This window comes from Hemiscyllium ocellatum, chromosome 10, assembly GCF_020745735.1.
Source record: "Hemiscyllium ocellatum isolate sHemOce1 chromosome 10, sHemOce1.pat.X.cur, whole genome shotgun sequence".
In the NCBI taxonomy this organism is placed as follows: Eukaryota; Metazoa; Chordata; class Chondrichthyes; order Orectolobiformes; family Hemiscylliidae; genus Hemiscyllium; species Hemiscyllium ocellatum.
This window is the reverse complement of record NC_083410.1, coordinates 99,616,407-99,630,561: the sequence shown is the minus strand read 5'-3', so window position 1 is coordinate 99,630,561 and position 14,155 is coordinate 99,616,407. Positions and strand designations below refer to the sequence as shown.

At 44.2% G+C, this 14,155-nt stretch overlaps 1 protein-coding gene across 1 annotated transcript; it reads left to right on the top strand.

Annotated features, from left to right (window-relative positions):
* The first annotated feature begins 1,563 nt into the window (after positions 1-1,563).
* Positions 1,564-3,105, top strand: nkx2.4b (NK2 homeobox 4b). The gene is made up of 2 exons (XM_060831068.1): positions 1,564-1,936; positions 2,441-3,105. The coding sequence occupies exons 1-2, from the start codon at positions 1,564-1,566 to the stop codon at positions 3,103-3,105; spliced, it is 1,038 nt and encodes a 345-aa protein (XP_060687051.1).
* The last annotated feature ends 11,050 nt before the right edge of the window (positions 3,106-14,155 follow it).

Sequence of the window (14,155 nt, the reverse complement as noted above, 5' to 3'; positions counted from 1 at the left end):
GAAACATTTCTCAAAACTGCCCGCTTTTGTTCCGCTCCAGCCTCTCAAACAAAACAAAACAAAAACTTATCGTTGGAAAACGATAAATCCACCGTGAGCCCGGCTTCATTTCTGCTGCAGAATGTTCGGATTTTAGCTGTGAGGGTGATGCGCTTCAACTAAAATATTTTGCTTTATACAATCGGTTCCTTAAATGAAGGACGGCTCTGTTGATAACGCCTTCGGGGCAGGTAACAGTGCGGGGCACTCGGCCTAACGTTGTATGCCGTTTTCCTTTCTCAATTGCCAACGCTCCCTAACCCTCTTAAGATGTCCTTCAAACATCCACACTGAATTCTCCTGCTGTGTTGATTCCTGTGACCGAAACCTTCCTATAGATTTGCTGGGGGTAACTTTAAATGTACAGAGAGAGAAAAAGATATATATCATCTTAGGAATTCCTGTCTTAGAAAGTTGCATCCTTTAGAAGATATTTTGTGCGGCATTTGCTGCGGGAGTGATCTAGTCAGTCTTGGCTATTTTAACAGTAATGTTCGAGACTGTTGGATTACTTCCCTATTTCAGTCAGACCAAGAAGAGGGAGCATTTTCGTAAGACTTGATTTTCGATCTAGTCAGCTTGGTGACCCGCAGAAATTTTGAAAAATGTCCCCTTTTTCCTGTTCGGCTTCTTCCCCCCTCCCCCCCCTTAAGCATTTCGCAAACGCGCACTTACATAGAGAGAGCGATGTGCTATCAAATGAGCCGTGGGTTAAAATGAACGTGGTACTCGAAATTATATTGTAGAAAAGGAAGCATAGCTCAGAGGTGAGAAGGTGCAACAGGGTCGAAATATTCACCCCTTTCTTTCGATGCAAGTAACTGATTTTGCAAGTGACCCTCAGCAGCAACAACCTAGAGATGCATGCATTAGGTGTTACTACAGCAGGGAAGACAGTGCATTCTGTCTAGTTGACTGTGCGTCCTGGTGCTGTTCCCTGCAGTGAATAGCACTTTTAGCTAATGCGATAGATATTCCTAGTCCCAGAGCAGGGCAAAAGACCAACTAATAGGAGCCAACAAACTCCCAGTTTTCAAGAAAATTGGATCCACGTTAATGAGAAAAGCTCAATTACTGTATGTGAAAGTTCGCCATTTCCCGTTACTCTGTGGAACATCGCGACGCGTGTTAATCAGATTTATATCAAAGGTGTTACATTAGAGTCTAGAAGCGCTCAAAAAGTATTTAATCAAGTTTTATCCTGGCATCACGTTTATCTGAATATGGACCTACCTACATTTACCTCAATTATCCTGGTAAAGATGTCAAGCACAATTGTTTGCTCGTTTCGACCGATGCTCCTCCCCTCAGGGCTCTGTCGTAAAGCAGGCGCCTGGCTAAAATAAATCAAAGACAAGAGGATTCGGGGCTCGCCTCCTCCAAAGCCGATCAATCGGATCTCAGGCGGGCTCCAAAACATCCTCTTACGTCGACATTCACAAGAGGAGGCGAGAGAGGGAGAGCTGAGCGCAGCACACGGGTAGATCCTCTCAAACCTTTTTTTACCTGCTCTGTCGCTAAACCATGTCGTTGAGCCCAAAACACACAACGCCTTTTTCAGTGACAGACATCCTGAGCCCGATTGAGGAGACTTACAAGAAGTTTGGTGGCATGGACGGCGCAGGCAATCTCGGTCCCCCTCTGGGGGGTTACCGCCAAGCTCAGGTCTCCCAGTCCAGCATGCAGCAACACACCATGGCACACAACGCCACGGTGGCGACCACCTACCATATGCCCCACGGCGTCTCCCAGTTTTCACACGGGGCCATGGGAGGCTACTGCAACGGGAGCATTGGCAACATGGGGGAACTGCCTTCATACCAGGACACCATGAGGAACAGCGCTACAGGGAGCGGCTGGTATGGCGGAACGAACCCGGATCCCAGATATTCAACAAGTAAGACTCCCTCAAAAAGAAGTTCTCTCTCTTTTCACTCAGATTTCGGCCTGGGCTTGGTGGCCGAGGTTTTGAAATAGATCCATTTAAAGATGACCCTAATGTAGATGTTCATTGGGCGGTAATATCTCATTCGCTTCCTCTGATTAATAAACTACCTATTTAGAATAAAGCAAGGCAACTCTGCAATGTTTAACTTCACAAAAGCCCTGAGCAGGTCAAGCCCCGTAGAGAATTATCATGCCAGGGTTTGTTTGTAATGTGACATATTTGTGTAGTTGGTACTTACGAATGGAACGACCGAACCAATTAATGTTTACTTAACATCATTTATGTATAATTTTGTTCAGGGAATTTAAAAAAAAAGATAGGATGTGGATGATTAATATTGTGTGAATAACTGAACACTGCTTTCTAATAACGTAACTGATGTGTCTGAGTAAAATTTCTACCTCCCAGCATTTTTAATCAGAATTTTTTTCCCCCTTTGAAATGTTTGTTTAGTCTCCCGATTCATGGGGACATCTTCAGGGATGAACATGTCCGGAATGGGGACTTTAGCGGGAATGACAGATTCGGCCAAGCCCATGGCACCTTTACACGCAGCGCCAAGGAGGAAGAGAAGAGTATTGTTCTCTCAGGCCCAGGTCTACGAGCTGGAGCGACGCTTCAAGCAGCAGAAGTACCTGTCCGCTCCCGAGAGAGAACACTTGGCAAGTATGATTCACCTCACCCCGACACAAGTCAAGATCTGGTTCCAAAACCATCGCTACAAGATGAAACGTCAGGCCAAAGACAAGGCGACTCAACAAATGCAGCAAGAGAACAGTTTGTGTCAACAGCAGCAGTCTCCCAGGAGGGTGGCCGTGCCAGTGCTTGTGAAAGACGGTAAGCCTTGTCAAAACGGCTCCAGCACCCCAACCCCCAGCCAACAAGCACAGCAGCAACAGGGCGCTAATGGGATCCTCCCAGTCGCCAGCAGCACCATCTCCCAGCAACAGAATCAACAAGTGAATTCACTCGCTCAGACCCAAGACCTCGCCCAAGTGTCGCCAAACCCATCGTCTCTCCACAATTCGGTAACCAACATGTCTCAAATGGACACGGCGACTGCAGATTACACGGGTAATATGGTGAATCCTGGCCTGATGTACGGCCGGACCTGGTAGAATTCCCTTACCAAGGCACGACTGGAGATGTGCGAGACATTAGAGAAGGTTTGGACTGGCAAACTTTGCAACACATACCCAGAATTGCACCTCTCGGGTTCTTTTGGACTTGTTCTTTACTGTGAAATTTGAGGACAATGCAACATTGGTGTTAACTTGGAGCCCTCTCGGACTTTGGGGACTTACTGGGAAGACGCCGCGACACAAAAGATAAATACAGGTTAAATTAAACAAAAAGATATCTGTGACCGTTTTGGATTTGCTTAGACAGTTGTGTAATTTGTAGTTAACAAGTTGTTGAATTGGATTGTGAATGCTCTTCCAAAATCCGGGGAATCAACATGACTACATACCAGGTTAGAACAATGAAGAACGAAATATGAATTCATCCCGTGGCCCAACAGTATCTTACCGGAAACACTTGGCGGAACTTGTTGCGAATTAGCTGTACATTCTTGTAAATTAATCTCTGGATTGTGCAGTCAGTTCGATGTAGTAGCTTAATGATTCAAGACAGAATTATAGGCCTTTCAGAATTTGGTTAATTTAAAACAAGGAGCAGATTGCTGATGTAAAACTGCTTTTTTTATATAAAAAATCAGCATTAACGCTTCAGGCATAAACGCTCTAGGTTTCAAGGAATGTGCTGGAGACCGACAAATTGAACGGTGCTTTAAACCCGATGTGATATAGAAAGCGGCACAATATTAGTGTGTAATCTGGAAGGGGGGAATTAAGGAATAAATAGCATGAACGGAAAACAGTGTTTCACAATAATTTGCCTCCATTCTTGTTAGAACCAGCTAAACAAAAACAATAATGCGGTCAGCACATTTGGAATTGTCGTGTTGTCTTGTCTCTGAGTTCCATCGCTGCATCCAGTCGGTCTGTAATCCGTTTCTTACGATCATCGCCTTTAACTCGGCGGCCTGCGCCTGGCGTTAGAAGCCACCCCGGCTCTGAAATGTCGATGGGATCTAACGCGATCTTGAAACATTTTTTTCTTCTGAACCATGCTCAGGATATCACGGCTCTCTCGTGACATCGTTTGCAACTTAGCACATTTTTAGAGGGATGGTATTGTTTATTGTAAGTTTAACATAGGAAAGAGACAGCCAGAAGTGTGGCTTCGCTTATATTTATAACCGAACACGCTTTTCAAAAAAAAAGACTGATGTGAAATCTACACGTTATTGATATTGTTCTCACCTCGATTGTGGGTTTGTCTGCTAACATTTATTTCAATGGGGAATTTTAGGTCATGTTATTTATTATAACATTTAAAAAATAATTGAAGTTGTTTTTTTTATCGAATGCAAATTCTCGCACACTGTTAGAATAGAAAAAAAGGAGTCATTTTATTACACTATCGATCGGTTGTAAAATAAACTCCTGAAATCGCTAAATGCACACAGGGCGGAATTAGCTGGTTGCAAAATTGTTGAAATGTTGCTCCTATTTCACTCCGTTAATAATTTTTTTTTGTTCTCTCTTTGTAAATTCCAATGCGGAAACTGCATGGATTCCCAACAGGCGGAATCATCCAAATTCCTGGGAATTGAAATCTGATTGAAACACCAAAGAGAGAGAGAGAGAGGCGCGGTTATGATCGGCGGTTAACCATTGCCGCCCATCCGCGTGTTTCCCAGTCTCAGCGTCGGGGACTGTACCTTACATTTTCCACAAGGCACCAGCTAAAACTGCAGGAGTGAGTGCTGTCTCTTTCGATTGAACACGGGTGGGCTCAATAATAACATCCCTGCCTGTTGACCTGCAAACGTTCTGACTGCCTTCATTTAGATGAGATTGAGTCTATAGCTGAACTGCTCGCTCTGCCACACGAGGTTTCAAACGCGTAGAAATGAACGCGTCTGGAGCAGAAATTCGTTCGAAATATTTATTTTGCTTTAAAATAATCGCGCGGATTTTTTTTTGTTTTTCTAATTCTGTCAGGTAAAAGAAAACGATCAAGTAACACATTGATTCCAGATCCTTTTTGTGGCAGCGTTTAAACGCTATTTTAATTGTTCACTTAAATGATTAATAAACCAATTCCCGGCAAAAAAGGTACTTGTGACATTGATTGGGAGGCCCCGCGGGTGAGCAGCTGAATCCGTTTGTTCTCTCAATAGTGTTGAACTCCAACTAGCTTCACAATGGGCAAGAGAAGCTTCTTAAAACCCAGGGCACTCCACATCGGTCAAACTTTCACCCGGGGTAGATCTCATTGAGCCATTTAGATGTTCTGGGAATAGCCTCTGTGAGATATGTAAAATTTTGGTTTCCTCTGTCACATTTAACAGAAATAATTTCCTAAGGGCTGCTGCAGGTGAATGGGGTTTTTCCTCTCCTCTCTCAATTGATTGCCTTATCCTCAAAAGACGAACGTTCTCAACAAATCTCGAATGCATTTGCTTATTATAACTTGTGAGGGGGGTTATTTATATCAAAATGCCTCACTGTAAATATACCTCGTCGATTTGGAAGGGTAAATATTAAAGCAAGCGCGCGTTTCGCGTTCCCAACTCGACCTAATATACATTCAAATTAGACTTCCAAATGCTTTTGTGACTGAAGACAAAATGGAAAGCATCGCTCCTTAACCTCTATATCGGCGCAGAGGTGTCAAGGGAGCTGTCCTCCAACCACGTTCAGCTTCCGATGTATCATTATTCGGTGTTCTGCCTATAACACTTGCTTTGGCGTCTCAATGCACCGTTACTTGGAACTGTTGACATTCCTGATACTGCCTGCCCCCGCGAGCGTCTTTCTCCGATCGCCAAAAGGCGATAGCGTGAGGTGGATGCCTCCGAGCTGCAGTCGCGACACACAACCAACATCAACAGAACCTGCAAAACGAGGGATGGGTTGCAGGTTTCGCCAGACGTGGGGGGGTCCCACGTCTTAGGTAAAGGGCAAATTATCTTCCACACCCACCACCTCCAAACTCCTTTCAAACAAACTGCAGGCGATTGCATTGTGGCGATTCAGTACTGCTAACATTTATGAACAGTAAACCTTAAAATGGCATTCGGGCAGCGGCTTATTGCTTGCTTCTTTTTAACATAAAAGAACAATTATCAGTTCAACATTCTTGCATTAAACATTTGGATAAAGAACCTGTCACGTGCGGTTGTATCTATTTGATGTAAAAGAGGGCAGGTGAAGTCTGTTTTATGTTTTAAACCTCACGCCTAATTTATCCCTGAAAGGACAGGGGACACAGCCAAGAGTGCACAAGAGACTTTAAGAACGATTAAGACCAGAAACGGATTCCCAAGACGCTGTCAGATAGGGTGGGATTGGTTGGCCATCAGTTTTCAAAAGCAGCAGACACTTTAAAAACCGAACTAACTGCCAACGCCGTAAATCAAAATCAAAATAAAAAAAAACAGAAATTGCAGGAAAAGCTCAACCAGATGCTGCCAAACCTGCTGAGATTTTCCACCAACTTTTGTTTCTGCAACAGACTGTTGTTTTGGGAGGGCGCGTGAGGTGTCTTGGAATTATCTCGGGAAGAGGTGAAAAGTGTCAACCAGAAGGTAACTCTGATTTGAGTTGAATCTGAAGAAAAGGTCCGAAAAGCCCTGCAGAATGAGTTGAACCCCAGGAAATGTCCTCAAGAGGCTAGATTTGATTTCTGTGCTTGCGAATGGGTAGAGTTTTCTAACAGCAGATGGAGTTAGAGTGGGCGAGATGACATGACTTCTCGGAATCTGACTAACTGGAGATATGTTTCAGTGAACTTGACCCGCGTTTTCCAGAATTAATCCCCTTCCACCTTCACCGAAAATTTACAACACAGGACGATGCAAGACAGAACAAAGTTGGTTATACAAAGATGCATCCCCACTCAGTTGCATATAAAATACTGCACAAAAATATGCACAATCCAAATGCAAGGGAATTGACATTTGTCTTCACCATTCTGCCTGACCCGTAACTCTAACGATTCAGCCCATTATTAGGAAGGAGCCTTTTTGCGTTTGGTTTCGGTCTAAATTGGGTTTAAAGGAATTCATTTTCATCATTATGTTTCCACCACCGAGCAACGTAACGGTTCTGCGTTCAATAATAGCAAGATCTCCGCCAATCAGGTGGAAAGTTTAGATGGAGTCCACAATGTAGGAGAGACATTGAAGGGAAGGAACTTTACGGTAATAACCAGGTGAAGGCTTGGTAATCCCTTTAACGGGAGGGACATTTTTACACCAAATGAAACCAAACTTTGGCAGTTTGGTGATTTCCCCCTTCTGATTTTCTGGTCAATATGTCATATCGGACGAATTAACAATTGCATCGAAGTGGAAATAGGTAGAACGAAATAAAACTGCAGAAAGTCCTTGAATTGACATGTTAAAATGACAGTTTGAGGTCAAGTGCTGCAGTTCAGGATTTTGACTTCTTGTCACTGTTGATCACAGAATGTAAAGAGTACACTTGATAGAAAGGGAGTATTATTTATTTAGAAAGTGCGACAGATACATAATACATTCATCAAGTTACGTGCTGGGATGGTGAATTTTTAAATAAACAACTTACGTCACACATTGCTTCCTACAAAATAATCTCTGCAAATTTATAGAAATCAGGTCTGAAATTCTGGATTACTCTGAAAGGAGGTGCCGTCCAGAAGTTGTTTATAATGCGTTGGGGAAATGGTTGGTTTGAAACGCAGTGATACAGATCCTACATGAAGTGACAGGGGCCGCATTCTGCAGTTTACACCAAACAACTTTCACCCCCACCGCCCCCATCCCTCGCCGCCCTCAAACCCCAATCTTGGCTCAGACCCACAGCTTTCCCAACCGAATGAAGCAAGTTAACTCCCTTCCCCACCACGCCCCAACTAATAGCTGACAACGGAAACGTTATTTTCATAAAATAATATCTACACGCTCTATTTATAAACGAAATCCATGTATAAATACAAATAAAAACCCAAACTCTCATTAAGATTATTATCAACGCCACCTGGATTTGTAAACCTAACATAATTCCAACGACGGGCATTATCCTTTTAAATAATTTCGAATCCATATGTTTAGAGAGAGGTAGGAGTTAAACCTTAGGACTCCTGGCTCAAGAGGGAGGGATACAACCACTGACGTTTTTAAAACCCTTTCAGATTTGCTCTTTTAATTCCTTACAGATTATCCTCGGCTGTGAACATAAAACAGCACAGGGCAAGATCTGGCCCTTCGGCCCACCACGACTATTCCGACCATGATGCCATTCTAAACTAATCACATCTGCCTCCACGTAGTCTTTTCCCCCTTTAGTCGCTGCCTGTTCGTGTCTAAATGCCTCTTAAACGTTGCAGTCCTATCTGGTTCTACCACCTCCCCTGAGTCTTCCCAATATTGTCCTGTGAGGGTTGGCAAAACCCAAGGTAAGTTGGAAAAGCTAACAGCCTGGAGAGAGAGGAATCTAACCTTTTTTTTATTTCTTGATTTCCTAAAATATGATTGGTTCTTCACCACCCCCATCCCGAGAATCTCATTTCCAGAAATGTAATAATTTGTATAATGTGAACCTTCCTGGAGGATACAGCAACAGCTCTCCACCAACGAGCCAGACTTGCTACATACATCGCTCATGGAGAAGGCAGGAGGGAAGCAGATTCATTCTCATTCGCAGAAATCGTATCTTTGACGTATTTATATCGTTCGAATCCAGTCCATTTTAACAGCTATCTTCCATCGCCCACTTGCAAGAAGGAGCTGTGTATGACCTATTTAGAATGGGGATTCTGGATTAGTGGTGCTGAAAGAGCACAGTATTTCAGGCAACATCCAAAGTGCAGCGAAATCGACGTTTCAGGCAAAAGCCCTTCATCAGGAATAAAGGCAGTGAGCTGGAAGCGTGGAGAGATAAGCTAGAGGAGGGTGGGGGTGGGAGAAAGTAGCATAGAGTACAATGGGTGAGTGGGGGAGGGGATGAAGGTGATAGGTCAGGAAGGAGAGGGTGGAGTGGATAGGCGGAATGACCAGGGCCTCCAAGCCCTCCGTTTCTTCCTCTCCCCGACGTCCCCAACAGTACCCTTCCACCGACACTCTCATTCGTTTGGCCGAACTGGTCCTCACCCTAACAATTTCTCCTTTGAATCCTCCCACTTCCTCCAGACCAAAGGGGTAGCCATGGGCACACGTATGGGCCCCAGCTATGCCTGTCTCTTTGTTCGCTACGTAGACCAGTCGATGTTCCGTAATTACACCGGCACCACTCCCCACCTCTTCCTCCGCTACATTGATGACTGTATTGGTGCCACCTCGTGCTCCCGCGAGGAGGTTGAGCAATTCATCAACTTCACCAACGCATTCCACACTGACCTTAAATTTACCTGGACCATCCCTGACACCTCCCTCCCCTTCCTGGACCTCTCCATCTCCATTAATGATGACTGACTTGGCACTGACATTTTTTACAAACCCACTGACTCCCACAGCTACCTGGATTACACCTCTTCCCACCCTACCTCTTGCAAAAATGCCATCCCGTATTCCCGTATTCCCAGGAGGACCGGTTCCACCATAGAACACACCAGATGGCCTCCTTCTTTAGAGACCGCAATTTCCCTTCCCACGTGGTTAAAGATGCCCTCCAACGCATCTCATCCACATCCCACACCTCCGCCCTCAGACCCCACCCCTCCAACCGTAACAAGGACAGCACGCCCCCGGTGCTCACCTTCCACCCTACCAACCTTCGCATAAACCAAATCATCCACCGACATTTCCGCCACCTCCAAAAAGACCCCACCACCAGGGATATATTTCCCTCCCCACCCCTTTCCGCCTTCTGCAAAGACCGTTCCCTCCATGACTACCTAGGCAGGTCCACACCCCCCTATGACCCACCCTCCCATCCTGGCACTTTCCCCTGCCACCGCAGGAACTGTAAAACCTGTGCCCACACCTCCTCCCTCACCTCTATCCAAGGCCCTAAAGGAGCCTTCCACATCCATCAAAGTTTTACCTGCACATCCACTAATATCATTTACTGTATCCGTTGCTCCCGATGCGGTCTCCTCTACATTGGGGAGACTGGGCGCCTCCTAGCAGAGCGCTTTAGGGAACATCTCCGGGACACCCGCACCAATCAACCACACCGCCCTGTGGCCCAACATTTTAACTCCCCCTTTCACTCTGCCGAGGACATGGATGTCCTGGGCCTCCTTCACCGCCGCTCCCTCACCACCAGATGCCTGGAGGAAGAACACCTCATCCTCTGCCTCGGAACACTTCAACCCCAGGGCATCAATGTGGACTTCAACAGTTTCCTCATTTCCCCTTCCCCACCTCACCCTAGTTCCAAACTTCCAGCTCAGCACTGTCCCCATGACTTGTCCTACCTGCCTATCTACTTTCCCACCTATCCACTCCACCCTCTCCTCCCTGACTTATCACCTTCATCCCCTCCCCACTCACCCATTGTACTCTGTGCTACTTTCTCCCCACCCCCACCCTCCTCTAGCTTATCTCTCCACGTTTCAGGCTCACTGCCTTTATTCCTGATGAAGGGGTTTTGCCCGAAACATCGATTTTGCTGCACTTTGGATGCTGCCTGAACTGTTGTGCTCTTCCAGCACCACTGATCCAGAATCTGATTTCCAGCATCTGCAGTCATTGTTTTTACCTCTCTATTTGGAATGGGCACAGTTTAGGTTGTAGAGGTGTTTTGGTTTGTTCCTATGTGCCAATACATCTGAAGTATTCAACACACAAATATGTTGGCTCTCTCGTTTCATTTAGCAAAATTCCAAAAGAATTTCTAGAAGCCTGGAAGCATTTTTGCAGAACACAATCTCCCTGGGGTGCATGAGTCTATAACCAGAAGGCATAGGTTTAGGGTGAGAGGGGAAATATATAAAATAACCCTAAGAGGCAACTTTTTTCATGCAGAGTGTGGTACCTGTATGATTAGATTACATTCCCTACAGTTTGGAAACAGGCCCTTCAGCCCACGTCCACACCTATCCAGACACATTCCCCAAATTTACCACTAACACTATGGGCAACTTAGCTTGGCTAATTCACCTAACCTGCACATTCTCCCTGTGTCCGCAGACATGGGGAGAATGTGCAAACTCCACTCGGAGTTGAACCCGGGACCCTGGCGCTGTGAGGCAGTAGTGCTAACCACTGAGCCACCGTGCTGCTCTGGGCTGCCAGAGGCAGTGGTGGAGACTGGTACAATTGCAACATTTAAAAGGCATCTGGATGGGTAAGTGAATAGGAATTGGAGGGATATGGACCAGGGTGCTGGCAGGTGGAACTAGATTGGGTTGGGCATGGATGAGTTGGACCGATGGGTCTGTTTCCATGCTGTACATCTCTGAGTCTGACAATCCTGGGATACTTTTATATATATTTTTAAAAGGAGTGCATTAGTGTCAATTTTACAAATTTATGCAAAACGTACAACACAGACACAACATTACCTTTTGAAAAAAAACGCTTAACTGGCACACAGTAAGAATTGATTTGGATGTATTGCTATATTTGCTCTTATAAAACATGCTTAATGCTAAAGGGTCGTTCTTCTAACTATGAAGTGCAGACAAAAGTCTACCCCGGACCAACTCCTAAAAGGTAGTCAGAGGGAAAGCTGTCAGTTAAAAGATGAAAACTTGATATTGGGTCGTGGAAAACTCTCACTCGAGTTTTTGAGAAGGCTTTGATATCCACTACCTTTCCAATCGACCCAATAATATCGCTTCAACCCTTGCACACTTGGAAATGCTGCAGGAGTGTTTCGTTGTAATATTTCTATGAGAAGTACCTGAAGACTCGTTAATGTAGAAATACCCAACTAATAAGGGGTCGAGCTGCTGTGAATGCGTTCCAGCCCAGCACCTTGTTAATGAAGATTAAAGTGCGTGCGGGCTAATTGTAGTCAAATCCGAATAATCACTCATAATTTTATTCTCTATCATGATCCACTTTGTGGAAAGGATTGCACTTGTTACTTCAAAGGAATCTCTGCAGCCCAAACGCGACAGGTCTATTTTGCTGTCCAGTAGTGAAGTGCAATTTGACCCCTCCTCACGCCCATTCAGTTTTGCGATTAATAGGTCAACGGCAGTTATCTTCGCTTTCATAAAGTTTTATTTGCAGGCTCACATTATTCTATAATAATAGCGAAAAAAATACATAAATAGTGCATTTGGAAATAGGTAGAACAGCGATTTAACCCGAAACCTTGGTCTGAAAGGATCACCTTTGAATAAGTGCTCTCGAATTATTTTCTAATATATACATGCTTCCTGTCTATTCTGGGGTCATTTGCATTGTATTCTACGGCGTGAAGTTCACGCTCAATCTCTCCTTTTAATGAACTTGGCATCTTTCTGGGACAGTGAATGTAATTAAACTATCAACGCCGTACCTTCCTTAAGCAGGGTTTGTCTTCTCATTCAGCCATAAAGGTAACAAAAAGGATCTATCAACAGGAGATTCTCGAGGAGAGCTACAATCTTTAGCCATTAAGAGGCGAGGAAGGGGGCGACTCCATCTTTCCTTCGCTTGTGATACGTTTTCTAGTCGGCTGACAGACGTTTGAGGAGATATCCGTTTAATCCGAGATGATTTATGGACTATGTTGAGGAAGAAGGAATCCATGACCGGGGTGAACATTCCTGGGCAAATGAAGGAAGTTAAAGGTGGCGTCACATTGACAGAAAAGAGAGACATACAACTCTGGGAGGATAAGTGGTTGATCCGATTCTGCTACCTAAAACTTTCCCAAAGGGTCCCTAAAAAAATTGGAGCATGAGATGGAAACAGTCAAAAAAGGTAAAAAAAATGGACTGTAAAATCTCTACAAGTACATAAAAGGAACTAAGGCGAGTGCTGGTTTCTTAGCGGTTGAGGCTGGGGGAACTAATGATGAGAAAGAAAGTAATGGCAGAGGCTTTGAACAAGTATTTTGTATCTGCCTTTGCAGGAGTAAACATCACAAAAATATAAGGAAACCAAAAGTTTAAAAGTGAGCAAGGTATTTAAAACAATCATTAGCACTCAAGAAGCAGACATAGGAAAAGTAGTGGGCAATAAGACAAACAAGTCACCTGGACTTGATGGGCTGTGTCCACTAAACATTAAAAGAAATGGCTGCAGAGTTAGAGTCAAAGAGATGTACAGCATGGAAACAGACCCTTCAGTCCAACTTGTCCATGTCGACCAGATATCCCAACCCAGTCTAGTCCCACCTGCCAGCATCTGGCCCATATCCCTCCAAACCTTTCCAATTCATATACCCATTCAAATGCCTTTTAAATGTTGCAATTGTACCAGCCTCCAGCACTTCCCTTGGTTGTTCATTCCACACATGCACCACCCTCTGTGTGAAAAGTTTGTCCCTTAGATCAATTTTATATCTTTCCCCTCTCACCGTAAACCTATGCCTTCTAATTCTGGACTCCCCCATCCCAATGGAAAAAAAAACTTTGTCTATTTATCCTATCCATGCCCTTCATGATTTTATAAACCTCTATTAGGTCTCCCTCATCCTCCAGGGAAAACAGCCCCAGCCTATTCAACTTCTCCCTATAGCTCAAATCCTCAAACCCTGGCAACATCCTTGTAAATTGTTTCTGAACCCTTTCAAGTTTCACAACATCCTTCCAAGAGTGCATTATTCTAAAAGTCCTTAGGTTTTGTAAACCTCACATCAAATTGGAAATCCAAGAATGCATGGCCATTACCCAAGAAACCAGGGAGACAGAAAACATAAACTAAAAGGTCAATAAACCCAACATCAGTAATTGAGAAAATTCTAGAATTCATTATTAAATAAGTTTGAGAAATTCAAAATGCAATCAGGCAAAGTCAATATGGTTTAGCTAAAGAAAATCTTGTTTGTCAAAACATATCAAACAAAACAGATAAAGGGAAAGTAGTAGATGTAATATATGTGGATTTCCAAAAGACATTCAATAGATTACACATAAAAGGTTACTACTTCAGACAAGGGCTTATGGTGTTGGAGGTGATATATTAGCATTGGCAGAGGACTGGCTATCTGACATGAAATAAGATTAGAATAA